This window comes from Talpa occidentalis, unplaced genomic scaffold (assembly GCF_014898055.3).
Source record: "Talpa occidentalis isolate TD23 unplaced genomic scaffold, MPIMG_talOcc4v2.1 talOcc4.11, whole genome shotgun sequence".
Lineage (NCBI taxonomy): Eukaryota > Metazoa > Chordata > Mammalia > Eulipotyphla > Talpidae > Talpa > Talpa occidentalis.
In genome coordinates, this window is record NW_023601104.1 from 99,700,916 (window position 1) to 99,724,079 (window position 23,164).

The window sequence follows — 23,164 nt, forward strand, 5'->3', positions numbered from 1 at the left end:
TTGTTGGATGAAGCTTCTTTTCATTCAAACAACATGTCTTTCTGCAGGTTTCAGTCATGTCTGAATTAGCAAGGCTGTAAATTAAGGCAATGAGACATTCTGCTGAGCGTCCTTGCTTTATTACCTTCCTTGTTTTATTACCTTCACCGCTGTCAACTCCAGACATGTTAATGGAAGACCCGTTGCTCCCACTTCCAGCTACACACTTCATCTGCTGCTCGAGGCGCTCCAGCTGAAAGACCAGAGAGTTCTTCTCTGTGCTGAGATTCTCCAGCATGGTCTGCTTCTGGATGAGTGTCTCTGTGAGCTGATGGAGTCGATTTTCTAACTCGGACTGACTGCTATTGCTTAAAGTTTTATTGGTGAGCTGAAAGGCAAGATGTTCAGAAAATTTAAGTCATAACAACACAGAAACCAAATTACCACATCCCCACAAGTAAACTGCGGCATTAATTGATTTCCAAAACTGTATGATGATTCTTCCATTATCAACAGAAGTAATTTTTCCAACTCTAAGAGTGGATGATGAAATCAATATGGTGGGTCACATCAGCTTTAAAAAAACAGAAGAGCCTGGGATATATCAGATTGCCCAGTACATAATGTGACAATATTATTTTGTGAAGCTTCTGTTTGTGAGAACCTCCTACTCTTTATTCTAGAAAAGTTGTAGCTTAAAGGTTTTAGCTTATATTCCAAATTGATTTTTGTTAACTTTATAAATCTAATTAGAGGATAAAGGTCAAAGTTGATTTTTTCTATTATGTTTTTATCCAGTGCCATACAATAGTTTTGAAAGAATGAAAAAACAGTATAGCGGTAACCTAGTTTTCTTAACTAACATATTGTTCTCCTAAGAGGCCCAACGGTAATAAGATAAGCAGAACCAGATTTCTTATTGTTTACTCAGTAAAAATCTTAGCTCACTCTGATTTTTTTTTAAACAATGTATTAAGATATTGATCTCTTTGTAAATTGTCCAAGTCACCTTATTTCTATGAGACAGTTTTTTTTTCCTGTTCTGTATAGATCAAAAATTTTTAAGAGAAATTCTCCTTTGGCTAATTCTTGATTACAAAAAAGGTACAATATCTTAGTCATAGTAGGCACTCAATGAAAATTTATTTAAGGATTAAATCAATTGGTGGTTTATGCTCCTTTCTTTAACTTTCTGCTAGCAGGGCATGTTATCATTTGTAAGCATTACAGAAATGTAGGCAAGGGAAGGAGAAAGGAACAATCAAATCAGCTGTCCCCAGCTTTTATAAAAATAATTATTTTTCTCCTGCTTCCCTCCCCCATTAAAATATTTTAAAACATTTTAAAATAGCCCAAAATTTAAATTATGGGCTACTATGAAGTCTGAGAACTTAAAAAACTAAAATTATTTGCCTTTTCATGTCCTAAGTCATTAACTAAAATAATCAAACCACCTAAATTATTTAAATGATAAATGCATCTATAATTTGCTAAGTCAATTGTCTGGCTGTAAGGGAGGAAAGACAAAGCACAATTCCAGGATGAGCGAATGCATGACGTGGTCAGTTAAAAACAAGCTTTGGGAAATCTGGGTGGCAGGTACATGTTTTCTGTGCTTTATAGTTTCAGAGTTAAAGTAAGTTCTTGGTGACTTTATAAAGGACTTATCGATCTGTGGTTAACAGAAAATGTATCACTGAGTCATTTTTATAGTAGAAAAGAGAAGCCACCAGAGTTATGAAAATGGCACTCAGCACAACTACCACTGAAGTTAGAAGACACAAATTTGGGGTAGTTCACATCTCCTTGAGCGATTTTGCCAACGATACCTCTATAAGAAGCAAGCCACAGAAAATGGTAAATGCAGACCCACAGCATTAGATGAAAATTTGTATCAGGTTGAAAAACCTTTATTGCACTGTTGCAACAACAGAATTCAGGAAAAAACATGGGCAAAGAAGGTCTTACTAACTCCTTTAAAAAATGCAGTTTTACAATAGTGTCTTTTCCCAGGTGTTGATTCATACCTGATTTCTGAGTTTCTGAATTTCTTCTTCTCGATCTTTAATTCTGCTTTGTAATGTGTTCTTTGTTCGATAGAGATCTTCTTCTATGTAGTGGAATTCCTAGAGTGAGGTGTAATAAGCAACCGCTAAATCAGCATTCTCTGCTCCATCCCCAGTACCTAAAACACTGCGTGCCACATAGCAGACAATCAATTTGCTCTGAGTAAATATACTGAATGAATAAATGAACAGACTTGGCTGGGTCTGGGGAAAAGTCAGTACTCCAGCATGATATATCACTTTGTACATGATGAATAGCCAAGGACAAATCTTAATGTGGCCAAGTGTTTTTGTCCTTTTTGGGTAGGTGTGGAGGAAGAGAACATCATGTATAAGTGCACATCCAACCTCAAAAAAAAACCCTGCCGAATGGTTTTCTGACTTTTCCACAAAAGACCTTTACCATTCTCACAGCAAATGGGAGAGTTCCAGATCCTTCCAACACTTGGCACTGTCACCTCAGTCAGGGCAGCCTCCTTATTGGGTGTGTAGTGCTAGCATGTGGGTCTGGATTTGCATTCGTTTAATGATGCTGAGCAGTTCTTTTGGCACTTATTTGTATCCGACGGTATCTTTACCTGTTTTGTCCCATCATTAGTACGAGAGAGAGAACAGAAAGAAATACCCCAGGGTACTAACAATTGCACTGATGCACTGCCAGTTTGCACAATGGACATAGTCAGAGTCGGGTCTGAATTTAAGAGCAAAACTCACGCCAGGGAAGAAAGAGCAATTAAAGTTAATTAAGCACCTTCAAGAGCATCATGTTTAATTGTGCAGACAATGTAAGTGAAAAGTGCTGGACGAAGAAGTAAACGTGGTATGGAATCCCACTGTGAAGATGATTTTATGAGTAGTTCAGCCTACTCACTTCAAAGATTCAAAAAATTGAGATAAGAAAAGACAAAATTAGGTGGGTAACTGGGCTATAAAAATCGAAATTTACAAGAAGGTTTACCTGGCGGAAGTTTGAGGTTAGCAAAAAATTTAAGGTTAAACTAACGAGGAGCACTAAAGGAATATTTAGTCCCAACAGTGAGTACTTTCTGTTGAGAACAACTGATTCCTAAGAGCCTATAGCTATATTCAGTCCCATTTTCCTCTAACATGGACTCTCCCCTTTTGAAAGGGCAGTAGACGTGGATGCGGCAAAACCATCTGCCATAATGATTTTATCTCATCAACTATCAAGAATATCAATGTTTTGCCTTTTAATATACAGTAGCTCCCCTTCAGTAAATTAAAATGCAATTTCCGAAAGGACAGTTAATCTTTAAATTACCTAAAACAGCCCATGTTGAGCCCTGCAGGTTGCTATTCAGAGAGTTTTGTTCTCACGAAGGAAGCGCTTGCAACTCTCATTATAAAAACAAACATTTTTTTTCCTGAGAATAAAATCAATTTCAGAAATGATAAATCCCAATAGAAAAACAATCTTTAAGAATATAAATATGCAGAGCTGGGAACATGAGTGATGAACTGAAATTTATAAGTTTTCTCTTCCGTAAAATGAAGAGTACAGTGATTTCATTGTGAGGAGGCTGTAAGTACCTATAACAATGTCATTACTCAGGAAATTACAGGTGCTATTAATATTGGATACTGAATCTTATTCTGAAAATGAGATTGTAAACACATTTAACTGTTAATACTGAAACTCTAAGTATGTTAACATATAATTATTGGCTGGGGCACAGATAACTGCTAACTGAAAAATGAAAAATTTTAAAAGTGATCTGAAGAATATAATTTTAAATATCACTTGTAGGAATAGTTTGTATAAGCATTTTCTTCTCAAATATTTCTTTTTTTTAAAGATTTATTTATTTATGCATATAAGAGCTGGGGCACAGGCCAGATATGTCGGGGGGGGGGGGGCGGTGAGAGGATTCACGAGAAAACAGCAGGGAACAGAACAGGCAGACTGACTCTAATACACTGCTGAGGGGAGCAGCAGGTGAGACAGGAGAGGTCTGCTTCGCCATGTGGGTTGCTCCCTGGCCAGCCAGGGATCAAACTCGTGCTGCAAGAGCTATGGATTGCTTCTTAGCGTGGTGCTTAACCCCTTGTGCCACCAGGGAGGCCCTCTTCTCAAATATTTCTATTAAGTATTTATTGTTGTTTCTAGAAAGTACAAATATAAGAAAATACAAAAATCAACTGAGGTTTTTAAGTGTTCTATACATATACTCTCTGACAAGGAGATACAATTAAATGCAGAATAGAGTAGCAGAAATAATTCTGGGCTCCAGGATAGAAATCCTGGGTTCTAGTCGAATCTAATTAGTCATGTGAATTAAGCAGGTCTGCAACTATTTTGTGCCTCTCTTTTTTATCTGTTAAAAAAACAATGAGAAGGGCCTCCCCGGTGGCGCAGTGGTTGAGCACTGGGTTGCGAAGCTGCCGGTGACCTCTGCGGCGCCGGTTCGATCCCCGGCTGCTCCCTGGCCACCGGAGGAGGGTCCCACATGGCGCGCAGACCTCTCCTGGTCCTTCTGCCTGCTCTGCTCCCCGCTCTGGCTCTGGTGAATTCTCTCACCCTCCCGTGCATCTGACTGTACCCAGTGCTTGTATAAACAAAACAAACAAACAAACAAACAATAACCATGCCTCTATAAAAAAAAACAAACAAACAAAACAAAAAAACAATGAAAAGAGTGAGTAGTAATAAGTGGGACTTTGTGGGACTTTGAGGTTCTGTCTACCATTAACACTCTGAGCCCATCCTCTAGGGACTTCAGTGAGTTACTTTTCTGCGAAGCTCCATGTGACCCCTAGTGGACAGAATCCACCTTGGGCATCATGAGTCTAGAACACATACCTGCTTCTGCCGCTCCAATTCTGCCTCTAGTTCTTGTTTGGATGCTTTCTGTCCCGCTATCTGGTCTTGCAGATCCTGTAGCTGTTCTCTGGCTGATTCTGCTTCACTGACCTGCTGGGCCTCCATGTCCTAGAAAAAAATGACCCTTACATGTGAAATCAGTAGCTAACCACTCGATTCGACATTTACTGAGCAATCGTGGTGAAATCCCCATGAATGGGCTCAGCAGGCACTGGAGGGATACAGAGGAGGGAGACCTGGTATCAGCCTAAGAGGAATTACATAAACTGACACTTCATTATATAATATGGCAAATGGTAGGAAAAATGAAGAGGATACTACAGGTGCCACAGCACAAAAAACATTTAGTTTGGTAAGAATGAGGAGCCTGGAGAATGAGGCTCACTAGGAGTTGTTTCTGTTCAAAAGTTAATTTCAAAAAGAACAGAAACAGCATCAATGTAATGAACAGCAAAGTGACTACAGTTAATAATACTGTGCTGAATATTTGTTGCTATGAAAATAGATCTTAAAAGTTGTCATCACAAGAAAAAAACCTGTCAATTATGGATGGTAACTAGGCTTCCTGTGGTGATCATTTTATAACACATACAAATATTAATCATATGGTATGCACCTGAGGCAAATACAGTATTACATAATGTCAATTACATCCTGGGGGTGGGGGTGGGGGGGGAATCTAACAACAAAAATACTTCACTACATTAGTCCCCTGAAACTGCAGTCTGTAATTAGCTTTTGTGGTATGTGGTTCTCGCATCACCTGACATTAGCATATTGTCTTTTTTTTAATGAGCCATATTACTGTAACTTGTTTTTACATTTTCTCATATTTCTTACTCTAACTTCTTCACTTGGTGTCAATAGTATCATTTTTCCAAACTCAAGAACCACCTCTGGCTTTATGTGAAATCTACTAGTAGCAAGGAACATGGCTCTAGATCCTAGATTTCTATATTCTGGAATTCACTATTTTCCCCTATGGGTAAGCATTAATCTATTCATATAGTAATATATAAGATTAAAACTAATATTTTAATATCACTTTTTAATCTTTTGATAATCTGTTATTTCTATAAACTGACAACTTCACATATTACCTGAAAGAACTGACAGATTAACAACAGTCAAAGAATCACAGTGTAATAATCGAAACTCATACAACTTTGTGGATATAGAGGAAAACAGTAATTATTTTTCGCGTTGGTTACGTTTCCAGTGTTATTGATCTTCACCATCAATTTGACTAGATGAGATGAATTCTTGAGATGCAAGAAGCAGGCACAGTGGTTAAGAACTCATGTTCTGGAATCAGACAGACCAGGTATCCTGGCTCTGCCTCTCCCTCTTTATGGCAAATTACTTTCTTCTTCATGCCTAAACTTTTTCAACTGTAAAATGAGAACATCACCTCTCTCTCAGGGTTATGGTAAGAAATAAATGAAAGGATGTATGTCAAGCACTTGGTGCAGTGCCTGGCAGATAAATGCTCAATATGTTATAACTATTATAACATTAACAATTCTTCCATTTTGCTAGACCTAATCTACTATCTTTGAGATATTGTTTCATAAAGTTCTTGAGAAAGTGTAGGAAAATGAGCCAATGTCATCAATAATGCTAGGGTTGGGATAAGATTAAATAAACAAATCATACTTCTCATAATCTCACCCAAAAGACATGGAATTGGCATGAGTAACTTTAGTATCCATGCAGTTTCTAAGTTCATAGGCCTGAATTCTTCAAATTTAAAATTTACAAGGAAAAATAAATTCTGCCTTAAATAATTAGAAAAAAATCCAGAATAACAGCAGCTACTATTTACTCAGTGTCTTATGTGTCAGGAAGGATGGCAGGTCCTTTACCTGCTTTATTCCTTATCCTCAGTAGGCCCCTCTATGCAGGTGCATTTTACAGATGAGAACACCAGGCTCAGGGGAAGAAGTGCCTCCTCGTGTGCTCATCTGTTACATGCCAAAGATGGGATTTACAACCAGGCTGGTCTGAAATTCAAGCTACACGGGATAGTCTATTCTCACAGCTTCCACATTTTCCTTTGTAGTTCATAGACATCTTACAAATCAGTCATTTTCTGAGTTAATGCATAGGTGAATACCCTTTGCAAAAAGCATTTTTTTAAAAAAAAGTCTCATTACCATGTACTTCATTGTCTGTCATTCTCAGGGACTCCTATGATATTTAAGTCAAAGATTTCATGTTTAAATAAAGAGCTCAATTTTATTTTTAGACTAAATATAGTAATTAGACATAAACTACAACTTACATGACTATGCATGAAACTGTAAGTAAAAGACTACCATGATCCCATTCTAATATCAAAAAAATTCCAGTTTTATAGACAAGCCCAAATATAATTTGTTTTTAGCCACTAGATTATAAGATCCACAAATATGAAGATTCCTGTTCTCAAGCGCCAGGCCCAGGAGGTACTGGCACACAGCAGGCCCTGGGCAAGTAGTTGTTGAACAAGTGAATCTGGTGACCACGTTTCTTATTTCTATCCATGGACAAGAAAGCTGCTGCTCATCTTCCAGCAGAAGTTGCACACATTATTTTGTTAAAGTCCTCTCTCCAAAATACAGACTCCATCACCTCTCAAACTGCTAAAAGTGGGAGTAAATAACCATAATAGATCTTACCTGTAATTCGGATCTCAGTTGATGTATCTGGCCCATCAGCTTCTGTATTTCCTCCCTCTGCATCTCCTTCTCATGCCGAAGTTCTTCAAGTTCCATGCTATTAGCAGTGCTGCTATCTAGGCCTTCAAAGCCAGATCCCTCCTTAAGGCTATTAATCAATTTTTCTTTAGACTATTATAAAAAAAGAAATATCTTTAGGCAAAGCAGAGATTAATTTGTACGCTAAGTCTCATCTACCACACAGAAACTGAAATGCCCCAGAAACATTCCAACCCTAGGCTCCACTGATTTAACAGACTGTTAAATGCAGTGGGATAAAAACACAACAGAGGCTTGCTATCCAGTGTCTTTGGATTTTAGTCCCCAGGATCACGTTAGAGTTGAAAACATAACATGATTTTTCTCATACGTTCTTCTCATGTTCCTTCCCTCTCCCCTCTACAATCATATTCCATTCAACAAATATTTATGGAGCATCTGCAAAGGCACTGCGCTCAGTGTCCTGAGTAATAAAGGACAGCACCTCATTCTGGGTAGCACCCCCTGCCTTATGAATCAAAGGGAAGCTACAAGTATCCAGCGAGTGGCAATAACCAGAAGGTGAGAATTCCAAGGAGGAAAAACTATTTGAAGAGGAGGCATCACCTGAAAGAGCATCTATGCCGGCCTTGGGAAACGGCTAAGATTTTAAAAGGCGTAGAGAAAACAGAGCCAGAAGCTGGAAGTACAAAAGCACAGGGCCTCTAAGAAAGTACCATGAGATCAGAAACAACAAAAAGTACTATGAAATGTGCTCAGACAGTGTGTTTGGACCAATCTGTGGGGGCTTCAGATACCAGGACAAAACGTTCACTTTTGCTAAGTTAAAACAAGTCACCAAAAAGTAGACAGGACAGTGATGTGACCAGAGATGTTTTAGGAGGGCTAATCTACAGTGGCATAAAGCAGGTGCCTGCAAACTATGACTGATCTGGCCTGTTTCTGTACAGCCACAAATAAGAATGGTGTTCATATTTTTAAGGGACTGCAAAAAGCAAAAACAAAGACTATGTAATGCAGACGACAGACACAAGGCCAAATGTACTATTTGGCCCTTTAGAGGAAAAAGGCTGCTGATGCCTGGTGTAAGAACAAGTTGGAAAAAGATTTGATGTGGGAAGACTAGTTTCAAAAGTGCTGTAACTCTAGACCAGTAATAAGGACCATCAGCTCTTTCACCTTAAATGCAAGTATTTTAAATTCATTCTCGTCCATCAAAAAGTTTTTACTTTTTATGTGGTAGATTTATAGGTGACTTTTTTCAAATTTTCTATGATAAATACAATCATTTTAAAATCACAAAGCAAAACCCCCAGCATCACATTTCTATCTGGCTCTTATTCTTTCCTCATGGCCACAGTCATCAGTGTCTTCGTATTGACACCTTCCAGGGGACTCTAGAAGCACCTTTTGTGAGGTTCCCAGGACCTCCGACTTGCAAATACAACAACTGTGTTCAGGGCCCCATGGCATGGGCACCCTCTGTCCCACTGATGAGCCCCTACTCTAAGTCTCCCCCTGTGTGGCTTCCCTGAAGGCAGCAGTCTCTTCCTGGTTCTCTGCCAACTTCTGCCTACCCACGTTCCTTCTCAGTTTTTAATTCCTTGGAACAGTCTTATGGAGAACGGGCTATTTGAGGCAGGGTGGGGGGATCAAAGTACAGGTAGACGTTATCCTCAGGAAAAAATGAAAAGACAGTCTTCCCTTTGATACGAGAGGAAAGGAAAGAGAAGTACCTTCGATGACTGCAGTATTTTCTAGTTAAGGGTGCGGTCACCTTAGATTTAAGTGAGGGGAGACAAAAGCTGGATGATGCTTAAACTAGTTGCTCCAAAAAAAGTCAATTGTTAATATTATCATGGTGGCTAGGGTGGTAGGTCAAAGACCTGAAGTAGGTGGTGGCAGAATGAATTAATCCAAAAGAAAAAAATGTGAATAAGACACACTTCATTCTTTTTATTTTTGAGGAGAGCAAGGCACCTGAGTGCACCAGCCCAGCCGAACACAAACAAGTCACCTCACAGATGCATATCGAGTTTCCCAATGCCTCTCAATCAGCTGGCAAATCTAAATACCCACACGTGTACACCTCCCATTTACCTGGAGTATTCTCGTGGCTTTTTGCTTGTAGTCGATTAATTCCTGCTTCGAAGATTCCAAGTTGGACTTAAACGTTTTGACTTGCTGTTGAAGCTCATCAACTCTCTTCTTCTCATCTGAGTATTTTCTTTCTGCCAGAGTAACTGACTCTGCCAACTTCTGACGCTCCACTTCCATTTTATTAAGGCGGGCAGTAAACTCACTCTGTGATAAAATTTTAGATCTTGCTCATTATATATCCTACGTTGAGATATTATTTTATAACCATCCATTTAGATATTTATGGGATTTATTAGCTCAGCCAACAATGTAACGGGAGGGCAAAAATAAATACATGAATAAAACAATAATAAACCAAATTCATCTGTTGGAACGTAAGGAAAAAAACTTAAGGTTGTAGCTCTGAAATACAGCACATCATCAAAATAAGTAGGGAGTTTGGGGCCTCCTGGTGGCACAAGGGGTTAAGCGGCAGCACCATGAGGCTATCCACAGGCACTGCAGCATGGCTTAAGTTCAGTTCCAGGTTGGCCAGGGAGCTAACCCACATAGTGTGGCAGACTTCTCCTGTCTCGCCCACTGCTCCCCTCAGCAGTGTATTTCAGTTAATCTGCCTGTTCTGTTCCCCACTCTGTCTCTGGTGAATACTCTCACCCCCAGCACCTCTGGCCTGTACCCCAGCTCTTATATGCATAAATAAATAAATCTTTAAAAAAAAAAAAAAGTAGGGAGTTTGTTAAAAATACAACCACTCAAGGCCTTTCCTGGCCTCACTGAATTGGAAGTTCCACAACTGGTGTTAGGAATCCATTTTTAAAGACATTTCCCAGGTTAATCTGGTCACCTGGATACAGGGTCTTGACTAATATTAGCTGATGAATGGACAAAAGGTCTAGCGACACTACAAAGTGTTACAAAGCAAATGGAAGAAACAAGTAAACTGCTCCATCTTTTCTGATGTTTTCCCTTCATTTCAAATTTTCTAGTAAACAAGCCAATGTAATCTTTAGCTTAAGAGACTTTTAAAGCACAATCTAAAAACACACGGCCTGTCCCTTACTGGCCGATCCAGTTCTGAGAATTATTTTTTACCTTCCCAAAGTTTCTGCCACCAAAAAAGACCAGAATGTAAGGCAAAAGTCAGAAGGCATTTATTGTTACATACCAGTAACTAAAGCCCACAAAACTTTGCTCTATTGTTAACTCTTACTTTGAAGAAAAGCAGCAAGAGGACCTCAGCTGATGTGTCACGAGCATGTGAAATGTGTCTAACACAACTGAGAACTGTATTTTTTAAGCTTATTCATTTGGATAAATTTAAACATGAAAACTTTCTAACACAATTAGCAACAGATTTATGGAGACATAACCCACATACCACAAAGGTCACCCTCTTACCTGCACAACTAAGTGGTTTTTACTCAGTGTTGTGCACCCACCACCACTATCTAATTTCAGAACATATTCAACCTCAGAAAGAAATCCTCTACCCATCCCGCCTCCTTCTCAGCCCCTAGAAACCTTTAATCCACTTTCTTTCGCTATAGATGTGCATATTCTGAACATTTCAGATAACTGAAATCGTGCAATATGTGGCCTTTGCCTGCCTTCTTTTCTTAGAGTAACATTTTAAAGGTTGCTCCATGTTGAACAGGAATCAATACTCCATTTCTTTTTATGGCTGAACTGCATGTCCTTGTTAAGACTGTAAGACACTTTGTTTATCCATTCAGCAATTGATGGACACATATATTTTTTCCAGTTTGGGTCTATTAAGAATAATGCGTATGTGTACAAGTTTCCGTGTGGACATATATTTTTAATTCTCTTTTGTATACATTAACTAGGAGCACAACTGGTAGGTCATATGATAACTATGCTTAAGTTTTTGAGGAACTGTCTATTACTGGAAAACGTCAAGTATGTTTATAACAATCTGGGTACGAAAATTTACTTTTTTACCTATAGATTTTATAAATTCTAAATACAGCTCAAGCATTTGCAAAGAAAATTTAGTGAATGAATTGTTACACCATATTTTAAAATATTAGTCTGCAAAAAAGAATGTAAAATGTTTGATTAATAACTTTTAATATTACTACATGTTGAAATGATAGCACTTTGGATGTAATATATTCATAAAAAAATACCAGTACATTTTTTAAAAAAACCTACATTACCTGGTATTTATTTTCAGGGCTTCACTACTTTCACCTGTTGAAAAGATAGTTCTAGACTAGGGGTTCTGACCCTGACTGCCTATCATTTACACCTAATACTAGCACCTATGTCCCCACCCCATATAGTGAAATCAGATTCTTCTAATACAGAGACCAGATATCAGAAAGTATTAAAAGGCATACAGATAATTTTAATGTGTAGCCAGGGCTGTGAATCACTGAACTAGATGCAAAAATTCATTTCGGAGTAAAACTCTATAAATACTTTGTATCATTTTCTCTTGAAATAAATGAATCAGACTAAACTGGAATCAGAAAAGGCTTAAATAAAAAGAATAAACAAGATGCCCAAATCATCTTTTAATCAAATAATGGTAATGTTGGCTGTGCCACCAAATTAAATTAAAAGATTTTTAAAAAGATCCTTAATGAATAGTAACTACTTGAACTATTTTTTTAATTTCAACTTATACAACTGAATGCATTTAGCAAGGATTAAGTTTTATTTTAAACCTTTGGTTTATGTCATAAAATTTTCTGAAATGTACTACAGTAGTTTATTAGCATCTAAACATTAAGAAACAGCATAAAGTCACTCCTCAACCAAATCACAAAAGGGAGGTGTCGCCTTCTGCTCTGACCTGCATTTGTTTGTAGCTCTCCTGCTCTCGCTTCAGAGTGGCATCTGCTTCATGCAGTCTCTCCTGAAGAGTCTGCAGGGCTTGATTCTGCAAGCTGCTACCTTCATTGTGATCCTGCAATATCCTAAAAAAAGATCCATCGCTTGAAATAACTCTTATGCACAATGGACAAGTGATAAGGCAGAATAAATTTGAGAGTCCTGGCTTGTTAGTACTAAAAAAGATGGCCTGACTAAAACAGTCTTAGAGAAATGTTTTAAACAAATGTCACCTCTATTTGTAGGCATACAAATGCAAGCACATAACAAATTATTAAATACCAAGACATTAATGATACTATATTCTTCAAATATTTTAAAATTTACAAGTTGTGAACAATGCATCAATATTCACATAAATTCATTTTTAATCACACACATTTCTAACATTACTAAAAAATAAATGTTCCTGCTTGTAAATTTCCAAAAGCTAAATTTTCACAAGATAGGGTACACTGTAATGTTTACCATTATTTATACTGGAAAGAGAATCATTCTAGACTAGAATAATCCTAATCATTTGAGTAGGATGAGTTACCGTGACTTTTCACTCTGTAAGGTCTCCAGTGCTTCTGTGCGTGTGTTTAGTAGCTGATCGGCTTCCTGGAGTCGCACTCTCAGGACAGCCAGCTGGGAATCTTTTGCAGCCACTGCTTCAGTCAGGTCATCTACTTGGGCTCGAAGTTCTCGAGTTATTCGATCACTCTTTGAATGATCAACATTCCACTTTTCAACTCTTGCTCTTGCCTTGTTTAATTCTTAAAAAAAAAAAAAAAGAAGCAAAAAACACAAAAATTCTCTATACAAGTGAACCAATCTTCCTCAGATCACACACAGATTCTCTTTTGAGTCCCTTCTGTACTTATTTTCAAAATTAGGAGTTTACAAATATCTTCAATATTTTTTTTCCAGGTGGAACATCCCTTTTCCAAGGCCAACAAGCACATCTATCTCAGTTGAAAAGGGCCATGAAGCAAGTTGCTCTTCTACAAAAATTTCTTTTTCCCTGGAGATAGATCATGAAGCAACTAGGAACCAAAACCAGTAGGTAGGAGTTCAAAACTCTGAGATGATCAGTGGATTTATGGAGTTTTGCAAGAGACAGGAAAGAAGAGAAATTCAACTTAAAGGTAGATAATGATTGTACAGCCCAGTGAGACCAAAACAAACAAAAACAAAGGATTGTTAAACACAAGAAAGGATCTATTTGCTTCAATGACTGTGGCAGAAAGATATTATTCTCTGAACCTAGGAAATGGCTGTGGGAGAGCCAGGCCGCGTACCCTTCCACACCTCCGTTTGCCGTCTGCAGCTGCAATTTGCCAGCCAGAAAAAATTTTCTTTTGACTATTAAAGCAAACCTTACAGGAGCTCAGGAAAAGCTGTATTTCTTTGTCTAAAGGAATCTGGGTAAAGTGACACTTTTCCCAAGTTCCATTCAGTAAGACTCATACAGTCTTCCTACTGCTCTTCTGCGCCTTCAACCACGTCTTCGCAAAACTCTTCCTACTGTCCCTGCACTTCTAATCACTTCGCAGAGATTTCTTCTTTCTGTTTTCTCCTCAGTCATACTTATATAATTACTAACATAGTCCCCATCACTACCTATCATGGGATTATGTGCTTAATTACCCACTGCTGAGAAACCCAAGGGTTTTCTACTCTAGGCCCCATTCTGTGCACAACTCCAACGGGATGCTATTTAAACTGAATTCCTCAGTCATTTTTTGCTCCCTAAAAGTGCAACACTGTGAAAATGTCCTGTGGTGTCCAGTACTGTGATTTAATTCCACCTTTGGTTCATGAGCAGTCTCCCATGAAGTTCAGCATAAATCAATTAAACGAACCAGGTGATTACTGAAAGTCTGTTCTTTTCAGTTCTTAAACTGGAATGACCAAGTAAGGAATGATCAAATAAGCCAAACGTCTCCATTTTGGAGTGGGAGGATGATTGGTCCTAGATCCAAACCTGGGCCCTGTATTTCTGTGAAAACACTCTGTGAGAAATCTCTAAAATAGTTCTAAATAGCTAAAACAGTTTGGATATTATCAAGCTTTTAGTTTCTTGTTGAACTGATAACATTTTTAATCCTGGGCAATTTAAATAAGATTCTACCTTCTTGAGTTTCCTTGGATCTTTGAAGTAACGAGGCCATTTCTTGATTTAAAGATTGAACTTCATTCCTCAACAGCTGGTTCTCCAGGCGAAGATTAGACAGTTCATGTGATTTGCCATCATCATTAGGTGCCGGATTGTGATCAGCACAGGCATTTGATGGTACATTTTCCTTTGAAGAATCTTCTTGGCCTTCATGGCCAGAATCTGAATTATTAGAAGTTTCTGTAAAAAAGGAATACATTTTCATTACATCGGACACTCACTATTTAAGCACTGATAGCGTGCTTGGTAGAATGCCTTTGGCTGAAGTTGATGGTGAAAGTGAAAATGGCATTGAAAGGAAACTTAAATTCTCAACAGACTTCCCTCCAATAAAATTTCATTCTTATCATCAGTGGAATCTAGACCTCAAAGAATCTTCAAAATCTGAACTCACTGAATGAATGGTGTCAAGAATGGATACAAGAATACAGTTCGAGAAATGAGGAAATCAGAGATAATTTAAATGGAAGAAGGATTTTGTCCTCCCATTTGTCTCCGGATGATTTTTGAAAAACAGAGTGAAATCTCAACATTGAAAATACTGGAAAGGCATAAAAGCAGAGCTGTGGGTTTCAAGACAAGGCCAGAGAAATTTGCTTTATACCAAACTGGAATCTAAATGTCACGCAAGGGCCTCCCCGGTGGTGCAGCAGTTGAGCGCTGGGCTGCAAAGCTGCCCGCAGCCTCAGCATGCAGGTTCGATCCCCGGCAACCGGCTAGGGTCCCACATGGCGCACAGACCTCTCCTGCCGCACCCGCTGCTCCCCTCAGCAGTGTCCTCTGTCTGCCTGTTCTGCTCCCTGCTCTGACTCTGGTGGATTCTCTCACCCTCCCACGCTTTCGACAGTACCTAGTGCTTGTATAAATAAATAAATAAATCTTAAAAACTAAAATAAATAAATGTCACGCAAAATACATTTTTACTTACACTGACCAAAAAATGAAGTATATGCTACAAAATAAATTATTTTCAACCCTACCAATGCAACGAGAAGAAAAAGATTTTTTAAAGAGGTAAAGGGGTAAGAAGAAACCAAACTGTCACTAACTGCCGCTATTACTGTGCATTTGGCATCCTCCATCACTCAGCAGCACTAGGCATGCTAGGCATCTGTTCTTAAACTTGGGTGATTTCACCCCTAAGAGACATTTGGCAATATATGAAAGCTTTTTTACTTTTCACAACAGGAAGGTTCTACTGGCATCTAATGAGAGGCTAGGGATGCTGCTGAATATTCTCCAGAGAACAGGACAACTTCCCACATAAAGAATTGTTCAGCCCAAAATGTCAACAGTCCCCAGGTTAAGAGACTGTATCCTAGAGAAACAAAACTTAATTTTTATAGCTCCTTTGTATTATACTGATAACTGGTTCTAACTCCTTTCTTCCCTGTTAAGCAGGGTCCTTTATAACTAACTGCAAGCTGTTTTCCTTAAAAGTAGAAAAATAATCCATGTCACCCTTAGGCTTAAAAGACCTCTGCTAGCATCACATTGCTGTGGCACATGGACTGCCTGGACAATGAAAAAGTTCCAATGTCCCGACTTCATCCCCAAAAAATCTGACTCAGGAAGTTGCAGGGGACACCCAGTAATTGATTTTATTAACCACAAAGTGATTCTAATACAGGTTGTCCAGGAACCACTCTTTGAGAAACAATGCTTTCCAGGAATAACGGGTTTGAACAAGTAAGGAACAGCATTTTATAAGGGCCATCAACAATAGGCCACAAATTTCCTTGCTGGCTTAGTTTGTTCATCGCCACCATCTCACACGCACTGTTCCCAAGAACTCTCTTATAAACCTTTTTTTACTCTACCAAACTTTTAAAGAATCTGTGCATGTCTAGCTGTGGTAAGTCCTCTGTTCACCATGAAAACTCTTCAGAAGACCCAGTTGAAATTACAGATCCTACGTGAATCTGTATCTGACACGTCAGGCAGTGAGTTATTACCTTCTCGATGTTTCAACAACTCTCTGACCAACTCCATGACTGCATTTATCACACTACCTGTAAATTATCTGTACAGGTGTCTCCACTGCATGCACTTTATCCTAATCCATTCAGTACTGTATGCTGGTACCCAGCAGGTTGTCAACGAATGATTGAATAATTAATCAAAAGCTAGCTGAGAAGAAATCTGTCAGCGTGCATACTCAATAAATTAACTGCTAGGGCATGCTCCCGTCTTGGAAGCCCGACACCCCTGCCTTTTTACCACTTAATAATCTCAAAAATACAAAAGAGATTTTCTTTTCTTTTCTTTTTTTTTTTTTTTATAGAGGCATGTTTTTATTTATTTATTTATTTATTATATTTGTTTGTTTTGTTTATACATGCACTGGGTACAGTCAGAAGCGCGGGAGGGTGAGAGAATTCACCAGAGCCAGAGCGGGGAGCAGAGCAGGCAGAAGGGCTGAAGTACACTGCTGAGGGGAGCAGCGGGTGGCAGGAGAGGTCTGCGCACCATGTGGGACCCTCCTCCGGTGGCCGGGGAGCAGCCGGGGATCGAGCCGGCGCCGCAGAGGCCGCGGGCAGCTTCGCAACCCAGCGCTCAACCGCTGCGCCACCGGGGAGGCCCGAGATTTTATTTTCTAACAGCAAAGATGGTGGGAAAAGTTCTAACATTTAAACAAGTTCTAACATCTTATAGATGTATGAACTGCTGGATGTACTGCTACTTTAAATGCTTAGTAGGTACATGAATTAGCCATGTTACTGTGTTAATCTTATTTTTGCATGTGAGAAGGTATACATGTAGAAGTAATTTCATAGCAAATTAAATAACTGAAAGACCAGAATTCTAAGTTCTTACTTCATTACTTAGCCAATGCCTTCAACCCTTCAAATTGGATCAAAGTGCAGTTTCTTAGTTTTACTTCTGGCGGGGACACAGGGAGTGAAAAAAATATACACCAAAAAACTCACAATCCAGAATATGTGTGACATATAGTCTCCTGCATTTTTATAATGTACTGACAAAGAGAAATGAGGGAGCTCCAAATCCAGAATAACGTAGTTTTTTTTAGATTTCATCCTCCCCTCCTTTTTGGTATCTTAAAATATCTTACAGAATAATTTTTGTCATAACTTCTCAGATGCAGGCCGGGAAATTCCCCTAGGACAACATTCAAAGGCCCCTGTGATAACTGCCTACTAACAGTACACCACGTTCTTTTGCTAATGCCACACATTTCAGAGCCTGCTCTTACACCAGTGGGGACAGTAAATAAAACAGGATGAGCAACATTATCAAATATTTGAGACTACAAAGACACATCCAATTTGCATAACTCAAAAAAAAAAGAGGACTGATGAAGTACCAGCGCTGTGGTTCCCGGAAGGATTTTCCTCCATGGCTCTGACACTGGCTGGGCTGGGTGTAACAGAACTGACGCTTGCTTGAGAACTCGGAAGCACGGATGTCTTGCTCTTTTCTTTTTTGATTTCTACCCTCCCAGCAGGCTCCTTCTGTGAACTATTAAGAAAATCAAATAGCAGCTCATCGTCGGGTTCTGACTTTTTTCTTCGAACAAACTGCGATGAAGGCCTAGGAACAGACGCATTTTCACCGGGATGGGAGGCCTCCGCTGATGTCCTAGATCCTACTTTCAAATTTGCAGTGCCAGCTAAGATGGTAGTTTTTTGATTTCTAATGTTATCAGCTGCCGAGGAAATATAAGGAGCTTTAGATCCAGTCTGGTAAGTTAAATCTGCAGTTTGCTGATGAAGTTCAGGATAGTCAGTATTTTTGCTATACACAAAGTTGCTGGTATTCTCTTTTCTATTGAGAGCTGTTGCAGCCCCTTGATCAACTCGGTTTAAAAGATCTTCTGCCTTTCCAGCAAGATCAGCAAACCAAGACATGATGGTAGCAGGATAATCCTACTGGGCAACCTGTAAAAAGGACATAAAGTGATCAGAATGAGGTAACAGCAGAATGTGTGGAAGACCAGGCTCCAGAGCCAGATAGTGCAGGAATGAAATCCTAATCCTGCCTCTTACTAGCTGTGTCTTAAGCAAACTACTTAACTGAAACTGAGAAACTTTATGTAGAAAATGAGAAATGTAAGTGTATTTACATTACAGGATGGTTTAAACTGAATATATAGAAGTGGTAAGCAAAATGCCTGGTACACCACAGGCAGTCACAATTACAACTACGGCTGCTGTTACGATTCCTGTTTCAGCAAAGGGCAAATTTTAATGTAATAAAACACCCCAAATTATCAAATAATCAGTATGACAAAGCTAAATAAAAACAATTCTCTCAGTTGTTTTTAAGTGCTTGTTTTAAGGTGCCGACACTTGAAAAACCTTTGGACCAACACACAAGCTTTCTTAATGGCAAACTGCAGGACACCAGGATAGTTAGGTGTGCACAACAGCAACCCGATAATTTCAACACTCAGTACCTACTAAGTGTCTGTATTAAGCTAAGTTCAGAATTTTAAAAATGAATCGTCATTCACCTGATGGTTGAATACTTCAAACGTACCACAATGAATTAAGATAATGGTGAAGTAACTAGTCCTCACGATACAGAAGAAAGAATATATGTGTCAACAACCATGTCTTGAATGTGTACACTGTCCCTTTTGCCTGGACTGTCCTTTCATGGTTAACTCTTTCTTATTCTTGGTTTTCACTTGAATGTCATCTGCTACCAAAATAGTTTTTTCTTTCCAACAAAGCCAGATTCTATCATTTTCTGTTCACACCCTATTCTTTCCCTCACAGCCTCTCATGTCTTATGTTTTTTCCGTGTCTCCTTACTGGGGAAAAGGGTTCTGTCAATTCTGCACCCATAAATACTGCCTGATGGAATTATTTTATGTGCTAGATACCAAGCACACATTATCTTCCCGACACCCGATTTCCACAAGCACATGATCAGGAGCAATCATGCTTTTTTCACAAACGGGATGCCAGCGTCTAGACAGCAGCTCAGGTACTCACATCTACGTTAGCCAAACCCACATTTTTACCCCTGCCTTCCCCATTTGGCCTCTCCGTATCTGAATAACCTCAAGAAGAAACTCACCTGGTAAACGTGTTCCTAACGAAACAGAACTAATACATGGCTGTGCATTTCACAGGACTTCCGTGTGCAAGCAAGTAAAAACGGAGGTGAAATGCTCTGTAACACACGAAACTTCCAGAGGCACCTGAAACTCTGAGGTATTATTAGCAAGTAAATATCGGTGACTGGGAGCAAGGAAATATGGGGGTGAATGGGAGCAAATTATCTCTTCTAATAAAGGAATCAAGACACTTATTAATACCTTATTTCTCACCTCCCGTCTCAGAGTTTAAAGGACTTGAGAACAAAAGCCTGAGCCTTCACGCTGCTCACCCCCTGGACTGCCGAGCTGGGTTCTGGCGCTTGCCTCGGCGACAGCCAACCCTGAGAGGCCTGCGAGCCCCAAGCCCTCAGGTCGCTCCAGGTTGGCCCGGCCCGGGGGCCCCCGGGGGGGCCGGGGGGGTCTGCAGGCCGGGCTGCCCAGACGCTCCCAAGCTCCGGAGTCGGCTCGAGAAAGGGGGTTCGGAGGGTGGGCCCGGGCCGCGCGCCCGTCAGCCAAGCAGGCGCGCCCCGGGAGCCGAGCGCAGCCCCGCTTCGCTGCCGCGTCCGCCCGGGCCCGGGGAGGCGCGGCCCGCGGGGTGCCCAGGAGGGGCCCGGGCCGCGCGCGCCGGGCTGCGGGGCTCCCCCGCCCCGCCTCAGCCTCCCGGCCGCCCGGGACCCCGGCCTCCGCGAGGGGACCCGGCCCCGCCGCCGAGGCCGTTAACGCCCCGCTGCCCGTCCGCGCCGGCCCGCCGCCCTCACCTGGTCCCGCTGGCCGCCCGCAGCGGGGAGAAGCCCCGGCCGAGCAAGCGGCCCCAACGCGCCCGGCCCGGCGGCCCCGCTGCTTTTCCGGGAGACGTGGAAGGGCGGCGAGGACCCCAAAACAGAGTGACCTCTCGGCTGCCTGAGCGGCGGAGCCGGGAGCAGCCACGGGCAGGCGATCAGGCGGGGCGCCGGCGGCCGCGGGGTCCTCGCGCTGGCCACGCCCCCTTCCGCCTGCGGCGCGGCGGGGCGGGACGGGGCGGGGCCTGCCTGCGTGTGACGTAGCTCGCCTCCCGGCACGTGGCCGGCACAACATGCGAGGCCACGCCCACAGTGGGCGTGGCCCCCCTGCCTTCGGGCGGCAGCGGGGGACGGGCCTTCCGTCAGCCCGCGGGGGGGCAGGGCCGCGGGGGCGTCCGCGAGCCGCACGCCCGAGAGACGGGCAGGGGCCGCGGTGGCCGAAGCGGTGCGGGAGGCACTTCAAGGGCCTGGTCAGGGACGTTCTCTCTGAGGAGGTGGCGTTTGAGCTGAGAATCAGGTGGCGACAGGCCCGTGACGGCCGCTCCCGGCAGCGCTGGGGTCGCGTCCGCGCGCACGGCCCGGCCGGCGTGTGGCCACTTGTCCGGGGGAGAGGCTGTCCTCAAGCTGATCCCACACAGGCTTCGTGGACGCCACCCCCACGCCAGGCCAAAGCCGAAGCCACTGGGAACTCCACATCCCGTCACCACCCACGGGAAGGTGGCTGGACCTGAGGGTGGGGTTCAGCAGCCAGGTGGGTATAAAGGCAGACCCGTGGGCTTTGGGGGGGGGGGCCCCCATTTTGGGCTCCCCGCCAGCTCGCAGCGTCCGGCCAGCTCGGAGAGTGCCTTTGGGTTTCCAGGTCGGCGGATCGGGGAGGACGCATGAAAGACTTTATTTCCCTATTTTCTCCCTGAGTTGTCCATTTTCCTTATTTCCTTTTCCCTTGTCAATAAACCTTTTATGAACCTTCTGTGTGTGCCTGCAGTGGAGTATTCATAAGTCCCTTGTAAGCGCGCGGGTGAGGACCCACAGCCAGGAACCCGTTCAATATCGGGGCTGCCCTATAACACACTCAGCGGCTTTCAGCGAGGCTGGGCTAATCGGACCCTCAGGACAAGCCTGAACATAAGCCTAAGGACCCCCCCTCTTCAGGATGAGGAAAAGAAAGGTCAGAGGTTGAGCAACTGCGGTCACTGCCCCAGTAAGGAGTTCACACTCCTCAGAAGCCTGTATCCGCAGACTCAGTGTTTTATTGTTTCCAAATTAAATTGCAACTTCTTTTCTGCCGCCAACTCAAGATTAGCCCAGTCCAGTGAACAGAAAAGAGAAGATATTCATGACACTACTATTCTCCGCCACTTACTGGGCCCTTATCAAGTGCAGAAGACTGTGTCACGCTTCGGGCATGCTTTAGCTCTTGGAGTTTTACAACAGCCATAGGAAGGTACTGCTTCTATCTGGTGGTAGGTGGTGGTGATCCCACCCATTAAGTAGCTCTTCCTTTTAGGGTTACACTTTGCCACCTGTTGCCATGCCGCATCCTTAGGGAGTGTTCTTTCCAACCTCGCTGATGTCATGCTTGATCTTGTGACTTTCTTTGGCCAATGGCACGTGATCAGAAGAGCCTTTCACCACATGTGACTGGAAGTGTAAAGAGCCAAGATGTATTTCCACAAAGTCTCTTGATCTTTTTCCTCTATCATGAGAATGGCTTATGGAGAGAGGCCTGCTCACTCAGCCTGCACCCTGCAAGGAAAAAAAAAATGTGAAGTGGTCTATATCTAACATACAAACAAAAGACAAACCTTTGTTTTTAGATGCCACTGAGATCTGGGATTGTATCTTACACAGCATTACCTATAAAAGCTGACTGATACTTACTCCCATTTTACAGGTGAAGATACAGAGATTCAAACAGATGCAGTTACTTTTCCGTGTTCACAGGATGTAGTAGCACATCTGGGAATCAAATCTAAGTCAGTGTGACTCTTGAAACAATGCTCTTAACTGTGGAGAGGATGAAAATGAAAGAAGTTGAAGCGGAATCCCAGAGCCCTAGAAGGTCAGATAAATTAAGTCACTAGAAGCTAATTAGACAAATAAGATCCCAGATCATCTGAATTTTTTGAGGGTTTCAGAGAGGAGAAAAATATTTGAATAAAAAATGGCCCCAAACTTCCCAAATTGATGGAAACATTAACCTAGGCATCCAAGTTCCATGATCTTCATATAGGATAAATACAAAGACACCCATCCTGTATATAACTATCAAACTGTTGAAAGACAAAAAAACAAAGAGAAAATCTTAAAAGTTGCAAGAGAAAAAATGTTTCATCACATCCGGGAGGATAAGAGTACTAGCTGACTTCCCATCAGGAACAGTGAGAGAGAGAAAGCAGAAGGGATGGCATATGTAAAGTGTTGGGGGCTAAAACTGCCAACCAAGAATTATTTTTCCAACAAAAGCATCTTTTGAAAGTGAAATCAAGATAAATGCATCCTCAGATAAACAACAGCTGAGAAAATATGTGGACAACTGAAGGTGGCTTAAAGTTAGGGGATCAACCAAGATAGCCTTGAGGAAACATTCAGAAGGAAAAATGAGAATTGG

General features: G+C 41.4%; 1 protein-coding gene across 7 annotated transcripts in view; it reads right to left on the reverse strand.

The window, feature by feature from the left end:
• The window catches only part of GOLGA5 (golgin A5), a 62,390-nt gene that overhangs the window by 5,271 nt on the left and 33,955 nt on the right, over nt 1-23,164 (reverse strand). Inside the window, exons 2-12 of one of the 7 annotated variants that reach the window (XM_054692804.1) lie at nt 22,435-22,560; nt 21,917-22,299; nt 18,032-18,605; nt 14,662-14,886; nt 13,084-13,303; nt 12,508-12,631; nt 9,687-9,890; nt 7,548-7,718; nt 4,867-4,995; nt 2,007-2,105; nt 142-367 (exon numbers count right to left, since the gene is read on the reverse strand). In XM_054692804.1, coding sequence (XP_054548779.1) covers nt 142-367; nt 2,007-2,105; nt 4,867-4,995; nt 7,548-7,718; nt 9,687-9,890; nt 12,508-12,631; nt 13,084-13,303; nt 14,662-14,886; nt 18,032-18,575 — 1,942 coding nt within the window. In that variant the 5' untranslated portion in view covers nt 18,576-18,605; nt 21,917-22,299; nt 22,435-22,560. The other 6 variants (XM_054692805.1, XM_037504018.1, XM_054692807.1 and 3 more) reach the window with 6 other exon arrangements.